The sequence below is a fragment of the Penicillium chrysogenum genome (assembly GCF_028827035.1).
Source record: "Penicillium chrysogenum strain IBT 35668 chromosome Unknown utg000001l_segment0_segment0, whole genome shotgun sequence".
Lineage (NCBI taxonomy): Eukaryota > Fungi > Ascomycota > Eurotiomycetes > Eurotiales > Aspergillaceae > Penicillium > Penicillium chrysogenum.
Genome location: NW_026622749.1, coordinates 8,296,514 through 8,316,565, shown reverse-complemented (window position 1 = coordinate 8,316,565; position 20,052 = coordinate 8,296,514). Strand labels below are relative to the sequence as shown.

Genomic DNA, 20,052 nt, shown 5'->3' with positions numbered 1-20,052 from the left:
TTATCGTTTAAAAATTTAACTGATGCGTGGTTTAGGCTCACACCAGTTCTTCGCCCAATGATTGGCCCATTGTGGGCGCTCCCGCGTCTCCGTATGGGTGGCTTGTTCGATATATCCCATCTCGCCAAGTTCCATTGCCTCCAGATCGATCAAGTGGTCAATATCCACATGAAAACTGCCCAAAGTTGTAAGCACGCAAGTAATCCCGTGCGCTTTACCCCATCTGCTGGCGGCATCATGGAAATTTTCATTGGAAAGTTCAAGCACTAACCGACAGCAAATATTGTGACCTTCCAGGGTGCTTTGAGTTGTACCGGTATTAGTACGCCATGATTCAGGGCAACTTTCGCTCTTGGTCTTAAACTGGGCTCCTGATATGTTATAGACAATTACTAACTCTATATATGCAACCTTTTGACGGGAATGATGGTTCATAATTTGCTTCTGCTTGAGGTTCTTTCATTGTCCTGCGCCTCGAATTGCTGTTTAACGAGTTCCATGATCAAGGTATACCCAGAAAGGCCTGCTGCCATATATGAACAGTCCCCCATTTCGAAGCAAAAATTGGCATTAATTGACGCTCCACCACTCAAGCCAAGAAACTCAATGATTGAATCGGCTCAGCTGCAGTGTTCTTGAAAGAAGATCTTATTGTGTCCTTTTCAATCCAATAGTTCTGTCACTCCACGCCCTCCCTTCCATCCAATGGATGAAGCGAAAAATCTCTTGATTAAAGAAAAGGGATCTAGGGATCCACGGCCCTGGTAGTAGGGAGAACCTGCTTATGGACCGAGACTAGCCATTTGAAGTCCGGCTTCTATGGATGCTGTTGCTGATCCTTCGAAGTCGAGCGGAAAAAGCAACTGACCACTGACAATTTTACCAATATGCGTCCGTCCAATCCGCTGGCAATCTTTCCGAATCTGTGACATTAGAATCTCAAGGAATTTGAGCGGGCTGTGACTGAAGCCTGTCTTCGCTCCCGGGAAACCTCGTTTGATGAATCCATCCGCAGCGACAACAAGACCGGGCGGCGTTTTCACAGATGCCACTCCCAAAAATTCGCAAAGGTCCTTGTACTCGGAATATGATTCAAGATAAAGCTGCCCAGAAAACAGATTGAGCAGCATACGGAATATATCAGGTATTTCAGTTTTGACACCATCGTCCGGGACCGTGTATAGCCCAAGTCTATCCAAAGAGGGAAATGCTCGGCTTTGGCGTGGGGCATACAAATGAAGAGTGACGACTTGTGATTCCCGTATCCTGGACATCAAACCATTGGCCTCGTAAGGGCTAATGATCATCATGCGCAACTGAGGTGTTTCGTCATCGACGACATGGTTTCGACTTGTCAGGACCCATCTGACAGGACGTTGGAAAGCATCAGCAACAAAGTGTGAGCCCGGGGGAGTCTTGATGGCCCTAACGAAGTCGTTGGAAGCCAGTAGACTGGATGGGAATTGAGATACGTCCAGAAAGCGGGCGGCGGAGGTATTGCGCAGCGTGAGGTATGCTGGCTCATAGGCCTCGGAGGACCTCACAAGAATGCCTGTAGTGACAAATGAAGATATATGTGGATGGATATGGTGCGTTTCGGGTGTAGCACTTGGAGGCCTCTGAACCTGGCGCTCACTTTCAACCTCTGGTGCGAGCTCGCGCTCCTGTTCCTCTTGAAGGGAGGACGAAGTGTCGAGACCTTCAAACTTGCGGCAGCGCTTCCAAATCAAATTCAGATTCAGGCTAGTATCTGAAGGACAGTTGAATGACGGCTGCGCTTGATGACCAGGTCGGTATCGCTGTTCAAGAGTTTGGCATTCGGGCTCGAGAAATTCCTGGGCTTGTCCCAGCGTCAGATCAAGGCAATCATTTTGGCGGTAAGCTTGCCACAATTCCCGTTGGCGCTCGAATCGTGTACCCTGGACCGCCCAAAGGGGAATACTGTGTCGGCTGTCAATCCACGTCTCGGAAATGGCCCAGAGAAGCACGTCCGAGACAGTGATCTGAGAATTCTTGTCCTTGCCACTCAAGGCCAGGATGTTGGACTTGACTTCCTCTGGAACACAAAAGACGACAGACTGTCCGTTGCCCAATTTTCTCATTCTCATGCACGCTAGAGCATAGTCAGTCATGGTTTTGCCTGATATGAAGATTTAAATTTCGTACCTTGAACCAATTTGTCCTTCGTAATACCCGGACCCAGCGTGACTGCCGCACGATAATTAGACGGGAGCTTCAAATCGATTCCTCTGGTATGTGCTTCATCTAGGAAAACAAAGCATGCTTCCATCTGTCTTGCAAACGGCGAAATTTGCAATAGTTCAACACGTCCAGTTCGATCCAGGACGCAGATGTCGTCTTTGTCATTTACAAATACCACCGCTTGGACTGGTCCTTCTTTTGGGAGCAGTTTTAGCCAGTGCGCTGCCAAGTCATGATTACTGAGCTCCAGAATCTGTGCGCCCACGTCAAGAATCACCTGAGCCGGTGGATTCAGATCCAATACCAGATCCAATATGATCTCGGCATCTGACTTGCATAGCTGGACTTGCCGTGGAATGCAAGCCACGGAATTTTCTGGCCGCAACAAATATTCCAGCACCAACGCATTCGTGTGGTTTTGCTCCGGCAGGTCGAGTTGCGAGACGCTCAGCGGTAGGGTTTCTCGTGAATCATTCGTCCCACTAAACCCTACTGTAGGATGTGTTTTGATCTCCCCGATATCCCAGCCTGACGCAGACAACCTGTCAGGAAACTCCTTCATTTCTTTCGGGAATACGACGTGTGTCAAGAAGTAGTCTACAGTAGCTTTGGAGAACCGAAGAGCGGGGAACACATGATCGGTACAATGAGACCGGTCATCCAGATTCACTCCCACAAGCTGCTGGTAGGTGGGTGGAAGCCAAGAAGCATCGTTCGTCCACTCTTGGTACTCTGCACTGGCTTGGTCTGACCCGACCAGATGATTGAAAGCGACAAATATATCGTCGTCACCAAGTCCGGCGTAGTAGTAATTCAGACATGTCAACAGAATCACGACATCGGGATGGCTGAATTCCGACCGGAGGGAAGGGCTATCCTTGGCTCGATATGGCACACAAAGTCTTGTCGGTGGATTTCGGCTCCTATCAGGCCCATAGTTGACGCGCCATCGTTTTTGACCCAAGCAAAAGGCTAGAACGCCCCCAGCGAGCAGACCCCGTATCAACAGGAGGGATGCCCGTGTGCTTTCTCCCCAAAATCCCGCGGAATCCTCGCACTCCACCGCCGCGATTTCCTCCACCAGAGGCTCAGATTTCATTATGTAGGTGTAGACGGCATCTCGAATGGGCCGAGCCTGCCTCGAGATTGACAGAGAGCCAATACCATTCTCACATATGTGCCTTCCGACGTATTGAACCAAAGCTTTCTCAGCATCCTGTTTGAGCAAACGTATCCGTGGAAAACCGCCGTGCGGCTGCTCGCTCACTTCAATGGAGTCGGGGAATTCGGATTGGACGCGACCAGCATAATCTCGAACCAGTTGTAACAGCTCTTGTACCACAATCCACCGTCGTGGGCTGAGCTCGACGGGGCGTTGAGATCCCATGGTATAGATCAATTCGAATTTGACGCTAAAGTTTTCATCGCTTTCGTCCACGATGTCCCGGGAGTTGTGTTGGAAGAACTGCAACGTGCGAAGTAGAGAACGGCCCACTGCGCATTTACCAGCAATAAAACACTCGAGGCTCATCAGTTTCAAAGATAGGATATGCTCGGGTTGGATGAGCAAGACACCGCCCTGCGACATACACTCTAAACACATGCGTTCAATCTCCTCTGCTTCGGCTTCTCCAAATTTCAGAGAGCGTGCAATGGGCATGTGATACACACGACGACCCAAGAGACCACCCAACTTCGCGACCAGCATTTGAAACATTTGTCGCGATTGCGGCTTGGCCACAAGCACGCGGACCAGACAAACTCCATTCGCAAGATCTGCTACTACCATAGGAACGATAACTGAAGATTTCCCCTCGCCCATATTCAATTGCATGACGGCATTTTTACCTGGGACAAAGTGCCTCATTGTCGCCGCAATTTCCTCCTGAATGCCTCTTATCAGAATCCCGTTCTCTATCTCAAGCAGAAGAGTCTCTGGAAACTGGATTGGCTGCCAGTTCGTATGTCCTAAATTTTCGAGTTCTTTCAGGAGTTCGTCCGGGTGCTTGAGAAGGCGAGCTAGTCGTTTCGCTCGCTGCAATTTGGTGATTGAGCACCCGTAAGCAATGAAACATTTTTTCCAATCTAGGTCTAGTGGACCCCATCGATGGAGCGACAGTTGCTCCAAAAGAAGGACTGGTGACAGCCTTGGGTACTGCTGCAGTTCCAGGGCTACTGCAATTACTTTTGCCCTGAAAGGGTGCATCGTCCCTGACCAGGTGGTCTGGTGCTCACGAGGACAGAGCTCAGACAAAAGTGATCGATACACCCTGTCGACATATTCTTGACACGATGCAAGATAGTCCAAAATATTTGTCTCCAGATCTCCTTGAGCCATATTGATGTGCTTTTCTTTTCTGCCATCTTTCAACGAAGCAACACTGCTTTGTAACTGTTCGACATAGTTTTTCTCGTACTTGGATTTGGCTTGTATACCCAAAGAGTTTAGCAAAACCACCAATGTGGGAGCTGGAGGTTGTCCTGTCGGTGATGTAGAGACAAGGTTCCTTAACTGCGGTTCTTCAATGTCGATGATTGGCTGCGGGCCGAGTAGGTCATCAAAGAGTACAAAGCCACGTTTTTTCGGTGCACTTTGAGGTGGATGTGGTAGCTGGTAGGGTTGAATCTCGACCTCTTCGATCAGTTGATAGCAAGTGACATTCGCAATGTCGGTGATGTATCGCTTCAGATCGCGATTGTCGAACCAGATACTGAACAATCTTGAAACTTTCGTCATCATCTCCTGTGCATCAAAGTAGTCATTCACTGTTGGATTTAATAGTGAGGACGGTGATCGGGTGGGCCACTCGCGTTCAAAATGTAGCAACAAACTTTTCTTAAGGGCTTCCCGTTTTTGATTCCGGAGTCTATCCCTGCGCGACATGAGTTGTTGGAATGTCTCGTTCGTTTCGGGCGCAAGTTTTGACTCTGGAGTGACTTTACGCTGTTCCGACTCGATTTGACGGCGAATTGAAGTTTTAATCATCTCAGCTCCCTCTTTTGGCAAAAACAAAGCACTGGTTGGCAGATGGATTGAAGCCAGGTCACGAATCACGAAAAGTGAAACAATGGTCTCAAGGGCAATCATATTAGCTTCATCGGAGAAAGCAAGGGCTGCAAGCCAGATCATAAGCTGAAATTTGCCGAGGCGGCGGGTTTGTGAGCACGCGAGGTGGTGTATGCTGCACCAATTACTAACAAGAAACTCTCTTGACTCTAGTATCCACTCAGCATCGTACCTCAACCTTTTCGTGTCCAATGGAGTATGAGGGCCACGAACCCCGGTGGGTAAAGAGAGGAATTGCCAAATATGCGAGCTCAACTGTTCGGATTGAAGTTTGCGGACAGAAGGGATCCCTTTGTAAAGCATCTTGCAAACGGTAAAGCTTCGAGACGCTGCGCAAGATATCCGATTCTTGTCAAGACTGTTGTACATGCTGTCGTACTCCTGCGTATGATCGTCGGCGCCGAATCCTGGGGCGCGGAATGAAGATGTGCGGATTCGCTCCCGCAGAAACAGTGCTTGCTCTACATGTGGAAGTAACGGGTAATTCAGCTCGGTCCCGGGTTGGAAAATGCTCATGCGACGGTTTTGGTCCAGTATATTGGCGACTTCCTCGCGAAAGCCATGGTGCTGAGAGAGGCAGCCTAGGCCTTGCCGCCAGTGGATGCTCTGCATCACTCGCTCATTTTCAGGATAGAATCTTCTGGCAGGAGTGAGAGATGCGATGCTCTTGAGGAGTTCAATATGTTCTGTCTGCAGGCAATCGAAAGACCTCAGGGACGCGGACCGAAGTATAGACAGAGCCTGCTCGGTACCGGTCTTCTTGGTGAGTGGATCTGGCAGGCAGAAAGACGTAAGAGCATGCAAGTACGTGAGATATAGCTTGCTCTGTAGGCTTCCATTGTCCAAGAGCCGTCCGAGCTGGCGATCGATGGGATACGCATGGATGGTGGTCGCAGGTTGCCAACCGATCTCGACACGAACGTGGTTGCCATCTCTGGCCCAAGATAAAGCTCCTTCAGGTATGAGGACCAATTGATCGTAAGAGTCACGGTTCGTGAGCAGAAGCGTGTTGCGTAGCCCAATTAATGAGTCAAAGACTTGGTTACTATCGACTGACATGCCAGGATATTGTCGAGATTGGATTGCAGAAGACTGTGACTTGAGGATAAATTCCAATCGAAGGCGCGGTAGCTCAACATGTAGACTCGAAGAAGCCTCGTGGAAAATACAATGCACCTTCAAGGCCTTTTCAATCGGCTGAAAAGCATTGGATATTACTTGGGCCGTTTGGCACATAGTGCTGACCAAAATTGTTCCGTTCTTCTTGAGGCTCCAGGAAGCTTGACAAGAGCTTCTCTGGAGATGCCAGTTTTGACTGGATGACAGCCATGGCGCTTCCAAGGGTCGGAATTCCACCAGGTTCCCTGAGACCGAATACCAGTGCGCATAGCCTTCCACAAACTCATCTGGAAAAGCTCCAGCAAAAAGTCTAGACGGAACCAGTTGCCAGACTTGCTCCCCACCCTTCACCGCTTTGACTGGCATGTCGGAATCAGTGGACTCTGGCACGGTCTCTTTGCCGAGGTGTACCGTGTAGCCCGAGTACTGCTTTTGACACGAAAATTGCATCCCCGGTGTGTTGCTGGGCATCACGTCCAATTGAGATTTTCCGAATAAGTTGCGATATGTTGGATGAGATTCATACTCAGAAGGCAAACGTGCAAGCGGGAGGCCATCCACAAGGAGCTCTCCAGTCAAGAGGTTGTAGTGCAACAACATGTCCTCGCTAGACCCGGACTGGCCGGCAAACCGAGTAAACAACCAATATGTCACGTCGTTTGGCACCCTGGGCCACTTAGAGGTCTTGTCATAGGCTGCCCAGGCTGCGTCGATGGCCAGGTCTAGTCCTGGGTTCTTGCATTCAACGATACGCTCTGCGAGAATCACATGGCTGCGATAACTCAGAACTTGCCACCGATGATACAGCATCTGAAGCAATGAGCCTGATTCTATTGTTAGAGAGTTCCTCCCGTTCCGAATGACTGAACAGCACTGCAGAAAGATCGAAACATCCGCCGAGACGGCGAACACAGGGGCAATGGTTTCTGCATTGAATGTCTCTATGCAGACCAAAGCGATATGAACGCTCTTTGCAATTAAATAGGTTTTGTGTGTATCATCAATAGTCTCACTAGCTTTCGTTCTGACAAGATTGACCCAGTGGAAAGCAGATCGTCGGAGATTGTTTAGACACTGAAGGCACATCGCACAGACTTTCCGAGAAGGGGACAAAGACGAAATCTTTACAACCAGCCGAATAAGACTATTGAGCCCATATATAGTCTCCCAATTTTGCTGGATTCTCTCCATCGTCTCTTCGATTCGGGACAGTACCTCGACTGTGAATACGTCATCGCACAAAATCGCATGTCCTTGTCTCAATGTCGTGCCTGCTTTGGATGGGCCCGCTTGATTGATTATCTGGAGCACAAATATTGTGGTTTCGATTTTTTTCATGTCCACCGATGGCATTGACAGTTCCAGCAGGATATTTTGCCATTGGATCTCCAGTCCAAGGGGCATGGTTGCAAGGGCCTTGTACTCTTCCAGTGACATGTCAGCAGGGGCATCGCACTGTGTTGCAATGACAGTATTTGGTGACGGGCCATGTGGATTTGTGGCAGGTCGAAACAGAAATTGCTGCAGCGCTGAACTGTGTACTGGAAGCCTATAGGTGCAGGAAATCTCTGTTTGATGAGTCCAGTCAAAGCCGCTCACGAAACATCCGAGAACATTGTCAAAGTATTGAAAGTGAAGTCCATTGTTGAGGCAGACATCATTTTCCGTCACATTGAGAATTAACCTTTCGCGTCGATGAGTTCTCTCGTGAGGCTTATCCTGAGAAAGAAGACTGATCCGCTGGTTACGCCCGTGGTTGCTGAAGAACGAAGAGAGACCTCGATAGGTGTGTGGACGATGCTCTGCTCTGGGCCGTTCTTCCACCGCGTACTTCATATTCAAACACTGATGCAGGAAAAACAGCGTGGTGTCACGCCAGCTTCCAAAGGGCTCGGGTACTCGAAGTTCGAAGACAGTGGCTTTGGCCCTTGAGCGATTGGTCGGCAGAGGCCACTCATGTATGCTGATTTCAATCGACTCGGCCTGCCTCTGATAACGTTCTCGAGGGCAGTCGCTGTGGTGGACTCTATCCCGAAGCCCATGTCTCTTATCCACAATGATTTCGACAAATTCACATGGTGTCTTAGAAGATAATGCCATCAATTCCCGGTAACGTTGCTGCTTTTCCCAAAGCTCGGTCTTTTTCTTCGTCCTCTCCTGAGTGGCATTTTTTTCGATGGCTGCAAGCAATTGCTGATGTTTGTGAGACTGCTCGAAGTATCGAACAGCGAAGCAGGAAGAAGTCCCGAATTCCTGGAAAATGCTCGGGCCATGGTAGCGAAGACGAGCCTGACGTCGACTCAGATACTTTTCAGCACACGCCAGCCTCTCCATGTGCGATCGAAAAGGCAGCAAAAGCGATTGAAAGCAGTCAACTGGTATGCATGCGTCATAGTCTCTCAAGGTCCCATGTAGGTGAATCGCGGATTTGTCGCAGGCAATCCACAAGTCTAAGAGGGTAAGAAGCATGACTGATGTAGCTTCGGGGTTGTCTGAATACCACGCAGACGCTTTCTCAAAGTATCGAGTCATCAAAGCCCCAAGTTGACCACAGGCTGCCTCCTCGCCCTGGTGAATTTCCAGCCATGCATTGAGATCCGAAGCAACCCAATCCTCAAATGCAGCAAGGTTGTGCGCTTGGTAATCAGAATCGTGTGAATCGAACTGATTTGGAAGCTCTGTTCGTTGGAATTTGATTAACTTCGATTGCGGTTGGAAATTTTGTCTGCACGGGCGTTTGTTGCTTCGATTTTCTATGCTCTCGAGGTAGCGGTCAAGGCAGGGAAGCGCACATTGAATATCTTGACGGAAATTTAGATCACGCAGCAGTGGCATGTCGACACTGTGGCTATTTTTGCTCATAATATGCGTCCACTGGCCTTGAATTGCGCCGCTTGTACGACTCAAGATTTCCTGAACTGAGGTGAACCAGGCAGGCACAACTGCCGAGTCAAGCTTCAGCAGTCTGCGAACAATCTTGGCATTCATAAGAAAGAGACTCTCGGAGGGTATTGCAATTGAAGCCCTGTCAACTATCGAGGCCATGAAGAAGACCATGAATTGTTTGTACAGATCGTCCAAGCTCCCTTCTGTAGACAGTCTGCGAAACACTAGCTGCAGTGTCACGCGCACCAGGAGCCATAATGCAGATCGGCGCCATGGCGATTGGCTATCACGCCACATTACTTCCTCGCGAGTGTTCTTCTGAATCTGTACAGACGCGATGTCGGTGCATCGAGGACGAAGAGTCGACATGAAAAGCTCTGTCACCATTTTGGGATGCGTGGTGTCCCTGGTCTCATCGTGCTCCTGTCCGGCCTTCTTGACTCTTGGCTTGGTTCCAACAACGGGTTGGTGACTCATTCTCGAAATCGTTTGCGCCATGAAAGCTCGGAATCCGGGTTCCTCGAGAGTTGCCCTATTCATAACCATGGTCGGACCCGGGAAAGCACGGCGCAGCCGTCCCACTGTTGTTGTAACGGCTTCATTGCGAGCTGACAACTCAAAAGATTCGATGTGTATCGCGTCGTTATGCCAGTATAGGAGGATTCCTGCGTTTTGCTCGCGGACGTGAATTGGGAGGACTCCGCCTACGGCCTGGTTAGAAATGAGCACAATGATTTGCGCGTTGCAATGCTTACCCCGAATAGGTAGCTCTGCCAGACTCATCTCGAGCTGCTTTTCATCAACATCCCCATGAGGGCTGTATGCTTTTCTTAGGCGAGAAACCATCTCAGTGGCCTTATGTACGATAGTAGTATCTGCGGTCGGAACGTAATCGCTGAAACTGCGGAGAGCGTCAACGACGCTCTCGAGAAGACGATGTTCTTGTTGCACATTGTAATCTTCTGCCTGGGGAACCTCTGGTGGGAGAAATATGTGGCGGAACAAGTACAATGTCTCCTCTAACGTCATTGACTTGGATGCAAGAGAGTCTTCCATGACGAAGATTTTGACAGAGGGATGAATGTAGTGGAAGTTTGATTTGGATTGCAGGGAACCAGTTTTGGGTCCAATTTTTGTTTAGTTGTTTTGCGAGGAGACTACAGAGAGCGGCTAATGGACTTAGGACCGTCTTTAAATCAACAGGCTGGACCCCTTTATACAAACAGTATAACCTTAGACTTCCACAGAACAGGGTCTTTGCATGGTGCTGTCTAGCACCATCTGCACGAGCAGAAGATTGAAACATACAATGTGAGGGGCGCTTATCATTCCGTCTCAGCTCTCCTATAGGTGGAATTCATCACTCTGATAGAAGGGGCTACGCAAACCACCTATGGAGACTTCCGTGACTCACTGCTATTATATCGACTATCGTCGATCGATGATGAAAAAATGTGATCATCCCCAGAGACTTCATTATGTGTAAATTCAGCTTCAATCCAACGCTCATATGGCATTGGAAGTGTTCCATAAGGCTTCTACCACAAGTTTCTCAACCTATGATCAGTCCATGAAGGCCCGCTTGACGTAGTGACTCCACGGCCCTTGGATTAAAGAAAGAAGCCTATCATTGTTTCCTGGCTTGATCGAAAAGGAGCGAGACACAGCATGGGCAGGGCACATATTTTCACACAACCCTGGGTTTTCCACCGCAAGATATGACCCAGTGAGATTCCCTTACATGGTAAATTTCTTGCATCACGGGCCTCCTGCGTAGTGCATGAGCCTCCCGCATTAACAATAAATCAATAGGGGGCGAAAGCCAAGATTCAGCCTAACAGGTCTCACGCTAGCATAGGAAGATAGGGTGGGAAGTGGAACTATAGATCTGAAGATCAAGCATGGGGCAGTTTGGGAAGGAGGACTAGTTACACGGAATATGAATTCGAGAGTTAGCGAGTATAGTATTCAGTAAAGTTGAGCATTGCTCATATTCAAAGAGTTTGATCTTCCAAAAGCTCTTGAAACCCCCACAGCGATGATAAATACTGCTCTGTCTACCCCTTCTCCTGCCAAACCCACAGTCCTGTTCTTTTCTCCAAATAGCCCAGCCATTCCTTCGGAAAATACCCTCTAATTTCCAAGCGTTCGCGCAAAATCACCATCCACAGCTGGACCCCAGTGATTGACAGTAGGTTCTGAATCAACCTAAAACACCATTCTTCGAGACATTCTGCTTCTGTGAACGGTTTTTCGAGAAGCTCGCGCCATCGTGGACCATTGGGAGGATTGTTTGTTAGGAAATCTGGGTGCGGCCCTGGATTGTATACAGCATGAACATAGATACAAAGTCTGCGTAGGTTCCGAATGTCTGACGGCTTAATAGTATCAAGCCAGTCTATACCAGTGTCGGGGTTGCGAATTTGGAACATGTTTCGATATAGAATACCGCTGGATTTTTCGAAAGGTAATTTGAGGATCGGTAATGTGGATTCCTGATTCAGACATGACGGATACAAGTAATCGAATGAAATGACCTCGGGACGTTATGTCTGCGTAATAAGTAATGTGCGGGGGGTTTGGACTTTTGGAAAAGATTCTCGTACTCTCTCAACCTGACGATTCCAGTTTGAAACAACATGGATACTATGGCTTTTGCTTGTAGAACTTTGCGTTGCAATGTTGCAAGCCATATATGCAGGCTTGTATGCAAGTGTCCCAAATGTTATTTTCAAGTGTTTTGAAAGGTTGTTTTTGTAGATGCATGAATCTGCAATAAGGGCTTTCTGATTCATGGCGCATCATCTGGTCTGCCTCCCGCATGCCCCCCGCATGGCCTATACTGCCTCCCACATGGCCTATTCTGCCTCCGACATAGCCTAGTCTGCCTCCCGCATAGCCGTATGGTCCAGCCCGCCTCCTGTATCATCTAGTCTGCCTCCCGCCTGTTGCTTATCGGCCCTTGCTCTTAGTCCGTCATGGACTTCGACTCGTGCGCTGGCCAAGTAAAAAGTACCCCTCTCAAATCCACTACGAACAGCCTTCCGCGTGCCGCCGCTCCGATCCCAACTTACGCGTGGCTTATGTTATTATCTAAAACTATGGAATAAAAACGACCTTTGTGTCAGCACTCACTTTTCCATTTTCGCGTTTTCATGATCTTTGGATTATTTCTTTCGAAGACAGCATATTGCCATAATCCGATCACAATGGATCCTCGCGAAGCCAGATCGACCGGGTATAGCACCTTCCAATCAACACTTGAAATCAAACCCAAAACTGTCGGTCGCCCTAGGTTCGACCCGTATCACAAGGTTCTCAGCAGATTTTATGAACCACTGGTGCTGTTGCGATTACTTGGGCAGAGCCGTGGGAATCACCAGCCGAAACCGCACGATGTAAATGCAGGCCAGGCTGTGCGTCGGGATTTCTTGCGGAATCTTTCCTACATTTGTGACTTTGAAAAAGGCGGAGATACCTGCACCGCGATTGGACTTGCAGACCTCGGCGCATCCTATCGGTTATATGTCGCTTCAAATAAAGGACAAGCTAAAATAGCTGAGTTTCTTAAGGCTGTTCTTGGGCTACTGCACGATTTAAATGAGGTGCCAGGATCGGAGCTACCTCAAAAGGAAGCAGAGTTTGTGAAGTTCTGTGTTGATTTTGCGGAAAAGCGCGTCAGAAAGGAAAAAAACTGCTTATTACGGGCCGTGGATGCTTGTAGCCGAAAGCTTTCACATTCAGCTACAATTGAAGGTATGCACCGCTAGTAAAGTGTCACAACATTGCCGATGCTAATGCCTTGGTAGCCGAAAGACTACGCAAGTGGTTAAGATCGCTCCTAAGCCATGATGATAATCTCACACTTTGCACGTTTGCATACGAAACCAGGCATTCTCCACTTCTCCCATGGTTGCGGTCTATACAGCAAGAAAACTTGCTCAGCCCGGACATAGAATGCGATCCTTTTGGGCTTGTGAGACATTACATCGGACGGCTAGCACATCATATCCGAGCATCAAAGGAGCTTGTTAAAGCTGCCACTGATATGAGCCATATACTAGAAAGTTGCGAAGTTTCCGCTGTGGATCACATAGCACCGGTGCCACCTCCCGCACCCGACAGACATACGAATCTTGACGGAATTCTCAACCGTATGTTAGGCAAGGGACACGACGAGCGACTCAACGTTGAACATGGACTGTTAAAAATCAACGCTGTGAATCGACTCTTCGATAGATTTCCGGGCGAATATCGGAATCTAAAGCCACGAATCCATGCAGAGGTCCAAATACTTGAGCATTTTCATCGATATCAAATACAATTCACCGAAAATGATCGCTTTATCGCTTGCAGCAAGGCGGCCTGTCTATGCTGCGAGTTGTATTTCAAACACCACCCAGCACGAATGATTGTTCCTGAATCGCATCGAAATGTGTGGACAAACTGGGGACCGCCTCTGGTAGAGAACTTCTCGAAGTCCCACGAGGCAGGAAGGCAGCAGTTACATATACTGAACAAACTGAATTACGAGATTCGCGATCTTATTATCAGTCAAGCCCTTGGACAATCCTCGGTTGGCCAGCGACGTCCTGATTCGAAAACAGAAATTACAGATCACCATTCCCTCGGCTACACCCCAGCACCTATCAACGTTTCGGAAAAGAGTTCAATGGTTATGAGCAAAGATATCCCCATTGAAAGACAGAATAAACAATTAAAAAATCAAGCCAGAGGACCATCGATCAGCCCTACATTATCGACTCATAACAACGAAGAATGCGATAGTGAGGACGGAGGCGTTTCCATTCAGGCCTGGATGCATTGAGGGCAACTACAACATCGCTGGTTCAAAGCGGATGGTGTCTTTGGCTTGTACTATTTTGACTACATATTTCTGTACTGCTCTCTTTTTTTTAGCACGATGAATCTTAAATTGGAAAAACAAAGCTTAAGTGTTATTCATCTCTGCACTACCCCTTGCACGTCCGCTCCCGGTGCCTTCGGAGATTATCGCTGCGTGTACGAGACGAGCCACATTTGTCGCAAGTAAACTTTTCTAGTATCTCCAGATGGTCTCTAGCCTATAGCTTATGATGGGTTACGACATGTCGGCGCATATCCGTTTGTTCAACTGTCGGGCCCAAATCACTCTGAGAGAGTAACCAATGGATGATCCACATGTTTGCCATTCTTTCACCGCTCTTTCTCATGCATCGTTTTCAGTCTCCAGTCTGTGGAATCCTGTTGATTGGTTGGATAATTGGAGCTACGAATACATGGCGCCTATTGCAAATTGACTCGAGTGAATTATGTTCCTCTCGCTATTTGTCGAAGCCTTTGGGGCACAAAATGAATTGTTGGACTGGCAAAGTACGTGAGACGTATTGATTTTCTGAATATCACGGTGGGAAGAAATTCGTAGTGGCCGCTATATAGATCCCTCGTTTTTATCTGTGACTTTGAGAAAGGAGGCGATACTTCCACCGCTATCGGGCTCGAAGAGACTGGGACTTGGTCCAGATTCTGGGTTGCTTCAAAAAAAAATAACAGCTCAGATTGCCGATTTCTTGCAGCATATTCTAGAAAGGCTTCATAGTATCTATCATTTCGCAGAAAAGAACTTGACTCCAAAGAAGAATTTTGTGAAATTGTGTGTTGAATTTACAACGAAACGTATTCTCTAGGAAAAGAAGTGCTATCGACAGCCGTTAAGACTTGTCTTAAAATTATTTTGCATTCGAATTCATACGAAGGTGTTTACGCTCACTATTATTCCTTACTTGCCCTACAGTTTCTAATCCTACGTAGACAAAGGACTCAGCGAGTGGTTAAAGTCGCTTTTAAGCCATGATGAAAATCTCACCCTTTGTTTTTTACCTACGAAAACCAGCATTCGGGGTTTGTTTCCCGGCTGCAAGTCTTTCCCGCTGAACAAGAAAGCATGTTAGAGGACCTGGACATTTCGCGCCTGTGAGGCATTTCCTTGGTCGACTAGCTCACCACATTAGGGCGTTTGAAGAGCTAGTCGAAGCCGCCATAGACGTGAGCCATATGGTCTAAACCTTCGATGATTGCGTCGGCAACTCTATAACACCGGTACCTGCTCCAGAACCTAACGGACACACCAACCTTCATGATATTCTCAATCGTATATTACCAAAAGCCTCGAATGAAAGTCTCAATATCAAACGCGGACATTCCGATTCAATGCTGTGAAACGGAGTTTTCTGAAATTTTCTGAAGAAATATCAGCGTGTAAGTCTGTGGGTCTATACATGTACGAAGGTCTAGATCCTCGAGTAAAAGTATCGAGTACTTTTACTGAAACCGTATGACGTTTGCAGAAAATGACCGCTATGTCACTTATAGCAAGCTAGGTTCTTGTTCCCGAGTCACATCAGAATATAGACAAATTGGGAGCCACCTCTGCTACAGAATGTCTCAAAATCTCATACAGCAGGCAGGCTGCAACTAGATCTACTAAATAAAATGATCCAAGAAGTTTGTTCACTTGTTATCAATCAAGTACTTCCACAATTTGCGCTTGATCATGGACATCCTGACTCTGAGATGGGAGTTACGGAGATACATTTATTCCACGACAACCCAGCTCCCGTCATTGTCAGACAAAATCCACTTGTTGCATGCCATCCTGTCTCCCGCGATATGATCGCCAAATCCACAAACGCTTCAGCGGAAGGATAGATTAGAATTCGACTTAGAGAGTGGTTGTACTATATACTTGAAATGTTTGCGAGCTACCGATACGGGTAACGTTGATTAAATCACCAATGCTACAAGACTTCTTGAAGTTTTAGAGGACTGAGACTCAACTACGCATGACACGTTAGAGCGTAGACACGTCAGATAAGAGAGTTTATTCGTCACTGCTACCCTGCGTATGTTCCATCTTCCTTGCATGTTTTGTAAGATTGTCTTTCCGCGTGAAGGCAAAGCCACATTGGGTACAAGGAAATAAATGCTTTTTGGCCCGTAGCGTATGGTGGGCTACGACATGCCGACGCATATCCGTTTGTTCTGCTGCGCGATGTAAACAAACCTTACTTGGACATTTCACAGGTTTGACATGTCGCCGAATGTGCCTTCTGTTCGAAATCAGCTAACGCACCAAAGTCATTCAGACGATTTCCAATACCTCAAACCATGTTTTTGGTCCCACACCTTCGTTGATTTGCAATCCTGATATATACAACGATACAACCCGTCTGAAGTATCCGTGATATGGTCTAATGAAGGCATTTCTGCTTCCTCAAACTTGTCCATACATTGAGATACTGCAGCCAACGATGCTGAGCCACCTTCTTCTTGTGGCTCTTCCGGGTTTCCGGTCTCAGTAGACGCGAGACTCTGCATATGACCTTGGAATAGATTGATTTCACTAGGAGACAAGTCCGATGCAGCACTCTACAGAGGCCGATCTTCGGTATGGTTCTCAGTGGAAAGCAAGTAATCCAGAAAAGCAGTATCCATCAAGTCGAAATTATCGTTTCCCCGTAGATAGGCATATAATGTTGTGTTGGAAGGAAGTGCGGCACCTCCCTCTGCGTCGAAGCTCATTGAAAGATCAGTTGTTTCAGATTGGACAAAATGACGAGTTTGATCGGTCGGAAAGTCAAGAGCAAAATTCGAAATCCACCCCTCGTCGTCGTCATCCTGGCCAGGAAGATTGGCTTCCATATTCGTTTTGATAGAATCGCGGATAGAGACTGCAGAGTAAGGTACGGTAGGACTGTCAGATTTATAAGGGGCACGAGGACGCTTTGCTTGGCAAGTCATGCCAGCATGGATCGCTTTCGTGACCTAGGGGATGACCAAATTCAAAGATTCGGGCAACGGCTTCAGGCAATCACTTCAGGCGCGCGATATCAATATACGCTAATACCTTGCATAAGCATGTGTGCCCGCTCCTCATCGTCCTTCATTCACCGCCACTTGTCTGACGACGATATAACTAAATAAGAACTGAAAGAACTAAAACTGAGTAGTCAGGCTAGTCCACATATCCACAACTTCACCGCTAGTTGTGTGGGCCGTTTGCTTATACTCGACCATTGGGACAAGTATGCGTTCTGTGGCAACATGTTGATGACCATCTGTAACTACCAATGCATGGCGCCTTTTACGAGCTGACAACTGCACAGTGCATTCCTCTAGCTAATAAGATGCGAAGCCTTTGTAGAACGTGTTGGCACTCTAAAAGGTTACTGCTACATACTCGTATTGAACTAGAATATTGGTTGGTGCAAGGTGAATTATGGCAGCCACTGATGTAATCCTTGGTGTAGTTCTGAGGTATGAATTGTGATATCTATTCAGAGGGAAACATGAGGTTATATATACAACGAGAAGATCAACTTGGTTGGGAATCAACTTGATTCTTCGTATAGATACCTCGGGATTAATTCCGATGGTTCGGTTCGGTTCCTGATCTGTACCAGCCTCAGATCACCACTTATCCATCCATCAGTTTTACATATTCCTACACCCAGATCGTGCTTGTCGGTGAGGTTGACGCTGGGTTCTCTGCCTGTGATCGCGAATAGGTTGGTAATTTTGAGCTTACGAGGCCTTGGGTTACAAATTATAGACGATTATTTCCGCTTCATTCTGACGGATGGACTCAGGATACCGTTCAGTTACTCCAGACAGGAGGATCGTTTTTGGCCGCTTTCTCCGAAGTGGGAACAGCGGGCGTGGATTAATAGGCGTCTTAATGCATTCATAGGCGTAGACAATATCACCATATTGCTTGAATGGTTTAGGGGCCTCCGCGACGCATAGCTTTTCCTGGTTGTCGATCTAGGGAGGCATAGGAAATCGCTAACTAGTACATAAATAACAATTAAATAGATCTATCATATCATATCGCACAGTAGTTAGTAGTTCGACGTTGGAACTTAGTGGTTTCTATACATTTTGGGAAAGAACACAGAGACTCGGAAGCATTCATGATAATGATAATAATCGCGGGTAGGAATCAGCTTCACTTATATATAAAACAACAGACTGTTCCGGACGGTCTATGATCCGCTTAATCTAAGATTGGGTGACGGGTCACCCTTGCTTGAGTTCTGTAGGTTCGGATCTGCACTTTCTTTGCACATAAGCAGCGACTAGTCAATGGCTGCCCGGGATATCTAGTGTAGATTATTGGAGTACCCATAATGTTTGCTGGACGTTGCTGAATCTGGATGTCTTGCATGATGAGATCGGGCGATCCAACCCTGCCCTTACGTTTGTGATAATAGTTAGCTCGGGTGTGACTTTTAGGGTCCATAAGAATGCGGCTTTTACTTGCAATACTACTATTCTTGTTGCATATAATAAAATTGGCACTGATTCTCTATAGAAGCTATATATGCATACATGACTTGAAACTAATTTTCACGTCTGGGTTCTTCTATGCACTAATTGATGTTAATTTACCACTTGACTTGTTTATGCTTGGATCACCAATATCTGTACAAGCGATTGACTCCTACTACGATATATATATGTGAGTGTGCCTGATTATCAGTACACTCCTACTTGAGTTCTCTGTGTCCTATCCGTTTATATTGTAGCGTTGTATAACTAGAACGAAAGCTACCTGGTGAAGGGACATGAGAAAGAAAAGGAAAAAAAAAAAGAGTCCCATGTACATATAATATATATAGTAAATGAGAAAGAGCTAATTCAAAACTCTGACCTACCTACCTACCGCAGATGATAATGAGTGTGGTGATCTTGATAGAACGTACCAAAAAACCATCAAAAATAATGGGACGAGCCGGGATCGAACCAGCGACCTTGCGAACTTCAATCGCACGCTCTCCCAACTGAGCTATCGTCCCATTGGGATGGAGAGTGTGGTCTGGGTAGGCACCATGAAACAGACCTAACACCCTGGCAGGGAAGGACTATTGCCAGTCTTCAGTGCGTCAGTAGAAATCTGCGAAGCTCCAAATGAGTCTCCATATAATTAATACATAGAGTTATAATGCACTTTAGATCTTTTGATCACTGTAGCCAGTTCGTGTATTTCCTCGCCAGTTGTTGGTAGGCTATCTGTTGAAGAGCAATAAAAATTAGCAGGATGATTTGATCTCAATATGCTGTCAAATAATATACCCGATTACACGATACCCTCTTTTGAAGCGTTCAACATCCTTTCCCACTTCATACACCTCACCGGCTACATCGCAGCCGAAGATGGCGGGCCATTCCTGCACGAAAACCCCCGGTGTCTTGCATGTGACAGTCAAGAGGGCTGATAACAACCGCCGCACTTTTAATGATGAGTTCTCCTGGACCAGCTGTGGGCAGCGGAGCATTTCCCACCTGTAGATGGGGGGGGCGGCTTTGATGAGCCATGCAGCCGAGTTCTTTGGGGTGGACATTTCCGACAGAAGAATGGGGGGAGGTAGATTTGCCTTAGAAGAAAGGATGTCTTCTAGATGTTTTGTTTGAGTAGAAACCATCTTTGGACAGAACCTGTCGAACTATAAGTAAGTACTTTCGCATATCTAAGGAAGCCAAGGAACAATGGTAATCGCAGGCCCAAATGAGAAGTTGATTTCAAATTAGCAGTATTATCTCAAGCGAGTAGGCAGTAAATGTTACGAAGTCAGGATCTAAAAAATGTTAGAGAGAACCGCATATGCCGTTCCCATTGGGAACCATATATGCCGTTCCTTAGATCTGCCCCCGGGGCTTAAAGCCGAATTATATGCCAGGTGGTAAATTACCACTAGGGTCCGTTTTGGACGAGTTTT

The 20,052-nt window shown here is 47.2% G+C and overlaps 5 protein-coding genes across 5 annotated transcripts; all 5 read right to left on the bottom strand.

The window, feature by feature from the left end:
• Positions 1–782: 782 nt before the first annotated feature.
• On the bottom strand, positions 783–10,330 carry N7489_003275 (uncharacterized protein; the record flags this gene model as incomplete). Its single annotated transcript, XM_056709030.1, has 3 exons — positions 783–2,113; positions 2,167–9,978; positions 10,030–10,330. 3 exons carry the CDS (start codon positions 10,328–10,330, stop codon positions 783–785), a joined length of 9,444 nt encoding a protein of 3,147 aa, XP_056573332.1.
• Positions 10,331–11,331: 1,001 nt separating this feature from the next.
• On the bottom strand, positions 11,332–11,706 carry N7489_003274 (uncharacterized protein; the record flags this gene model as incomplete). Its single annotated transcript, XM_056709029.1, has 1 exon — positions 11,332–11,706. One exon carries the CDS (start codon positions 11,704–11,706, stop codon positions 11,332–11,334), a length of 375 nt encoding a protein of 124 aa, XP_056573331.1.
• A 447-nt stretch (positions 11,707–12,153) lies between these two features.
• N7489_003273 (uncharacterized protein) lies at positions 12,154–12,417 on the bottom strand (the record flags this gene model as incomplete). Its single annotated transcript, XM_056709028.1, has 2 exons — positions 12,154–12,343; positions 12,410–12,417. The coding sequence occupies 2 exons, from the start codon at positions 12,415–12,417 to the stop codon at positions 12,154–12,156; spliced, it is 198 nt and encodes a 65-aa protein (XP_056573330.1).
• Positions 12,418–16,702: 4,285 nt separating this feature from the next.
• On the bottom strand, positions 16,703–17,074 carry N7489_003272 (uncharacterized protein; the record flags this gene model as incomplete). Its single annotated transcript, XM_056709027.1, has 1 exon — positions 16,703–17,074. One exon carries the CDS (start codon positions 17,072–17,074, stop codon positions 16,703–16,705), a length of 372 nt encoding a protein of 123 aa, XP_056573329.1.
• Positions 17,075–19,395: 2,321 nt separating this feature from the next.
• Positions 19,396–19,677, bottom strand: N7489_003271 (Alcohol dehydrogenase superfamily zinc-type; the record flags this gene model as incomplete). The annotated part of the gene is made up of 1 exon (XM_056709026.1): positions 19,396–19,677. The coding sequence occupies one exon, from the start codon at positions 19,675–19,677 to the stop codon at positions 19,396–19,398; it is 282 nt and encodes a 93-aa protein (XP_056573328.1).
• Between the last annotated feature and the right edge of the window lie 375 nt (positions 19,678–20,052).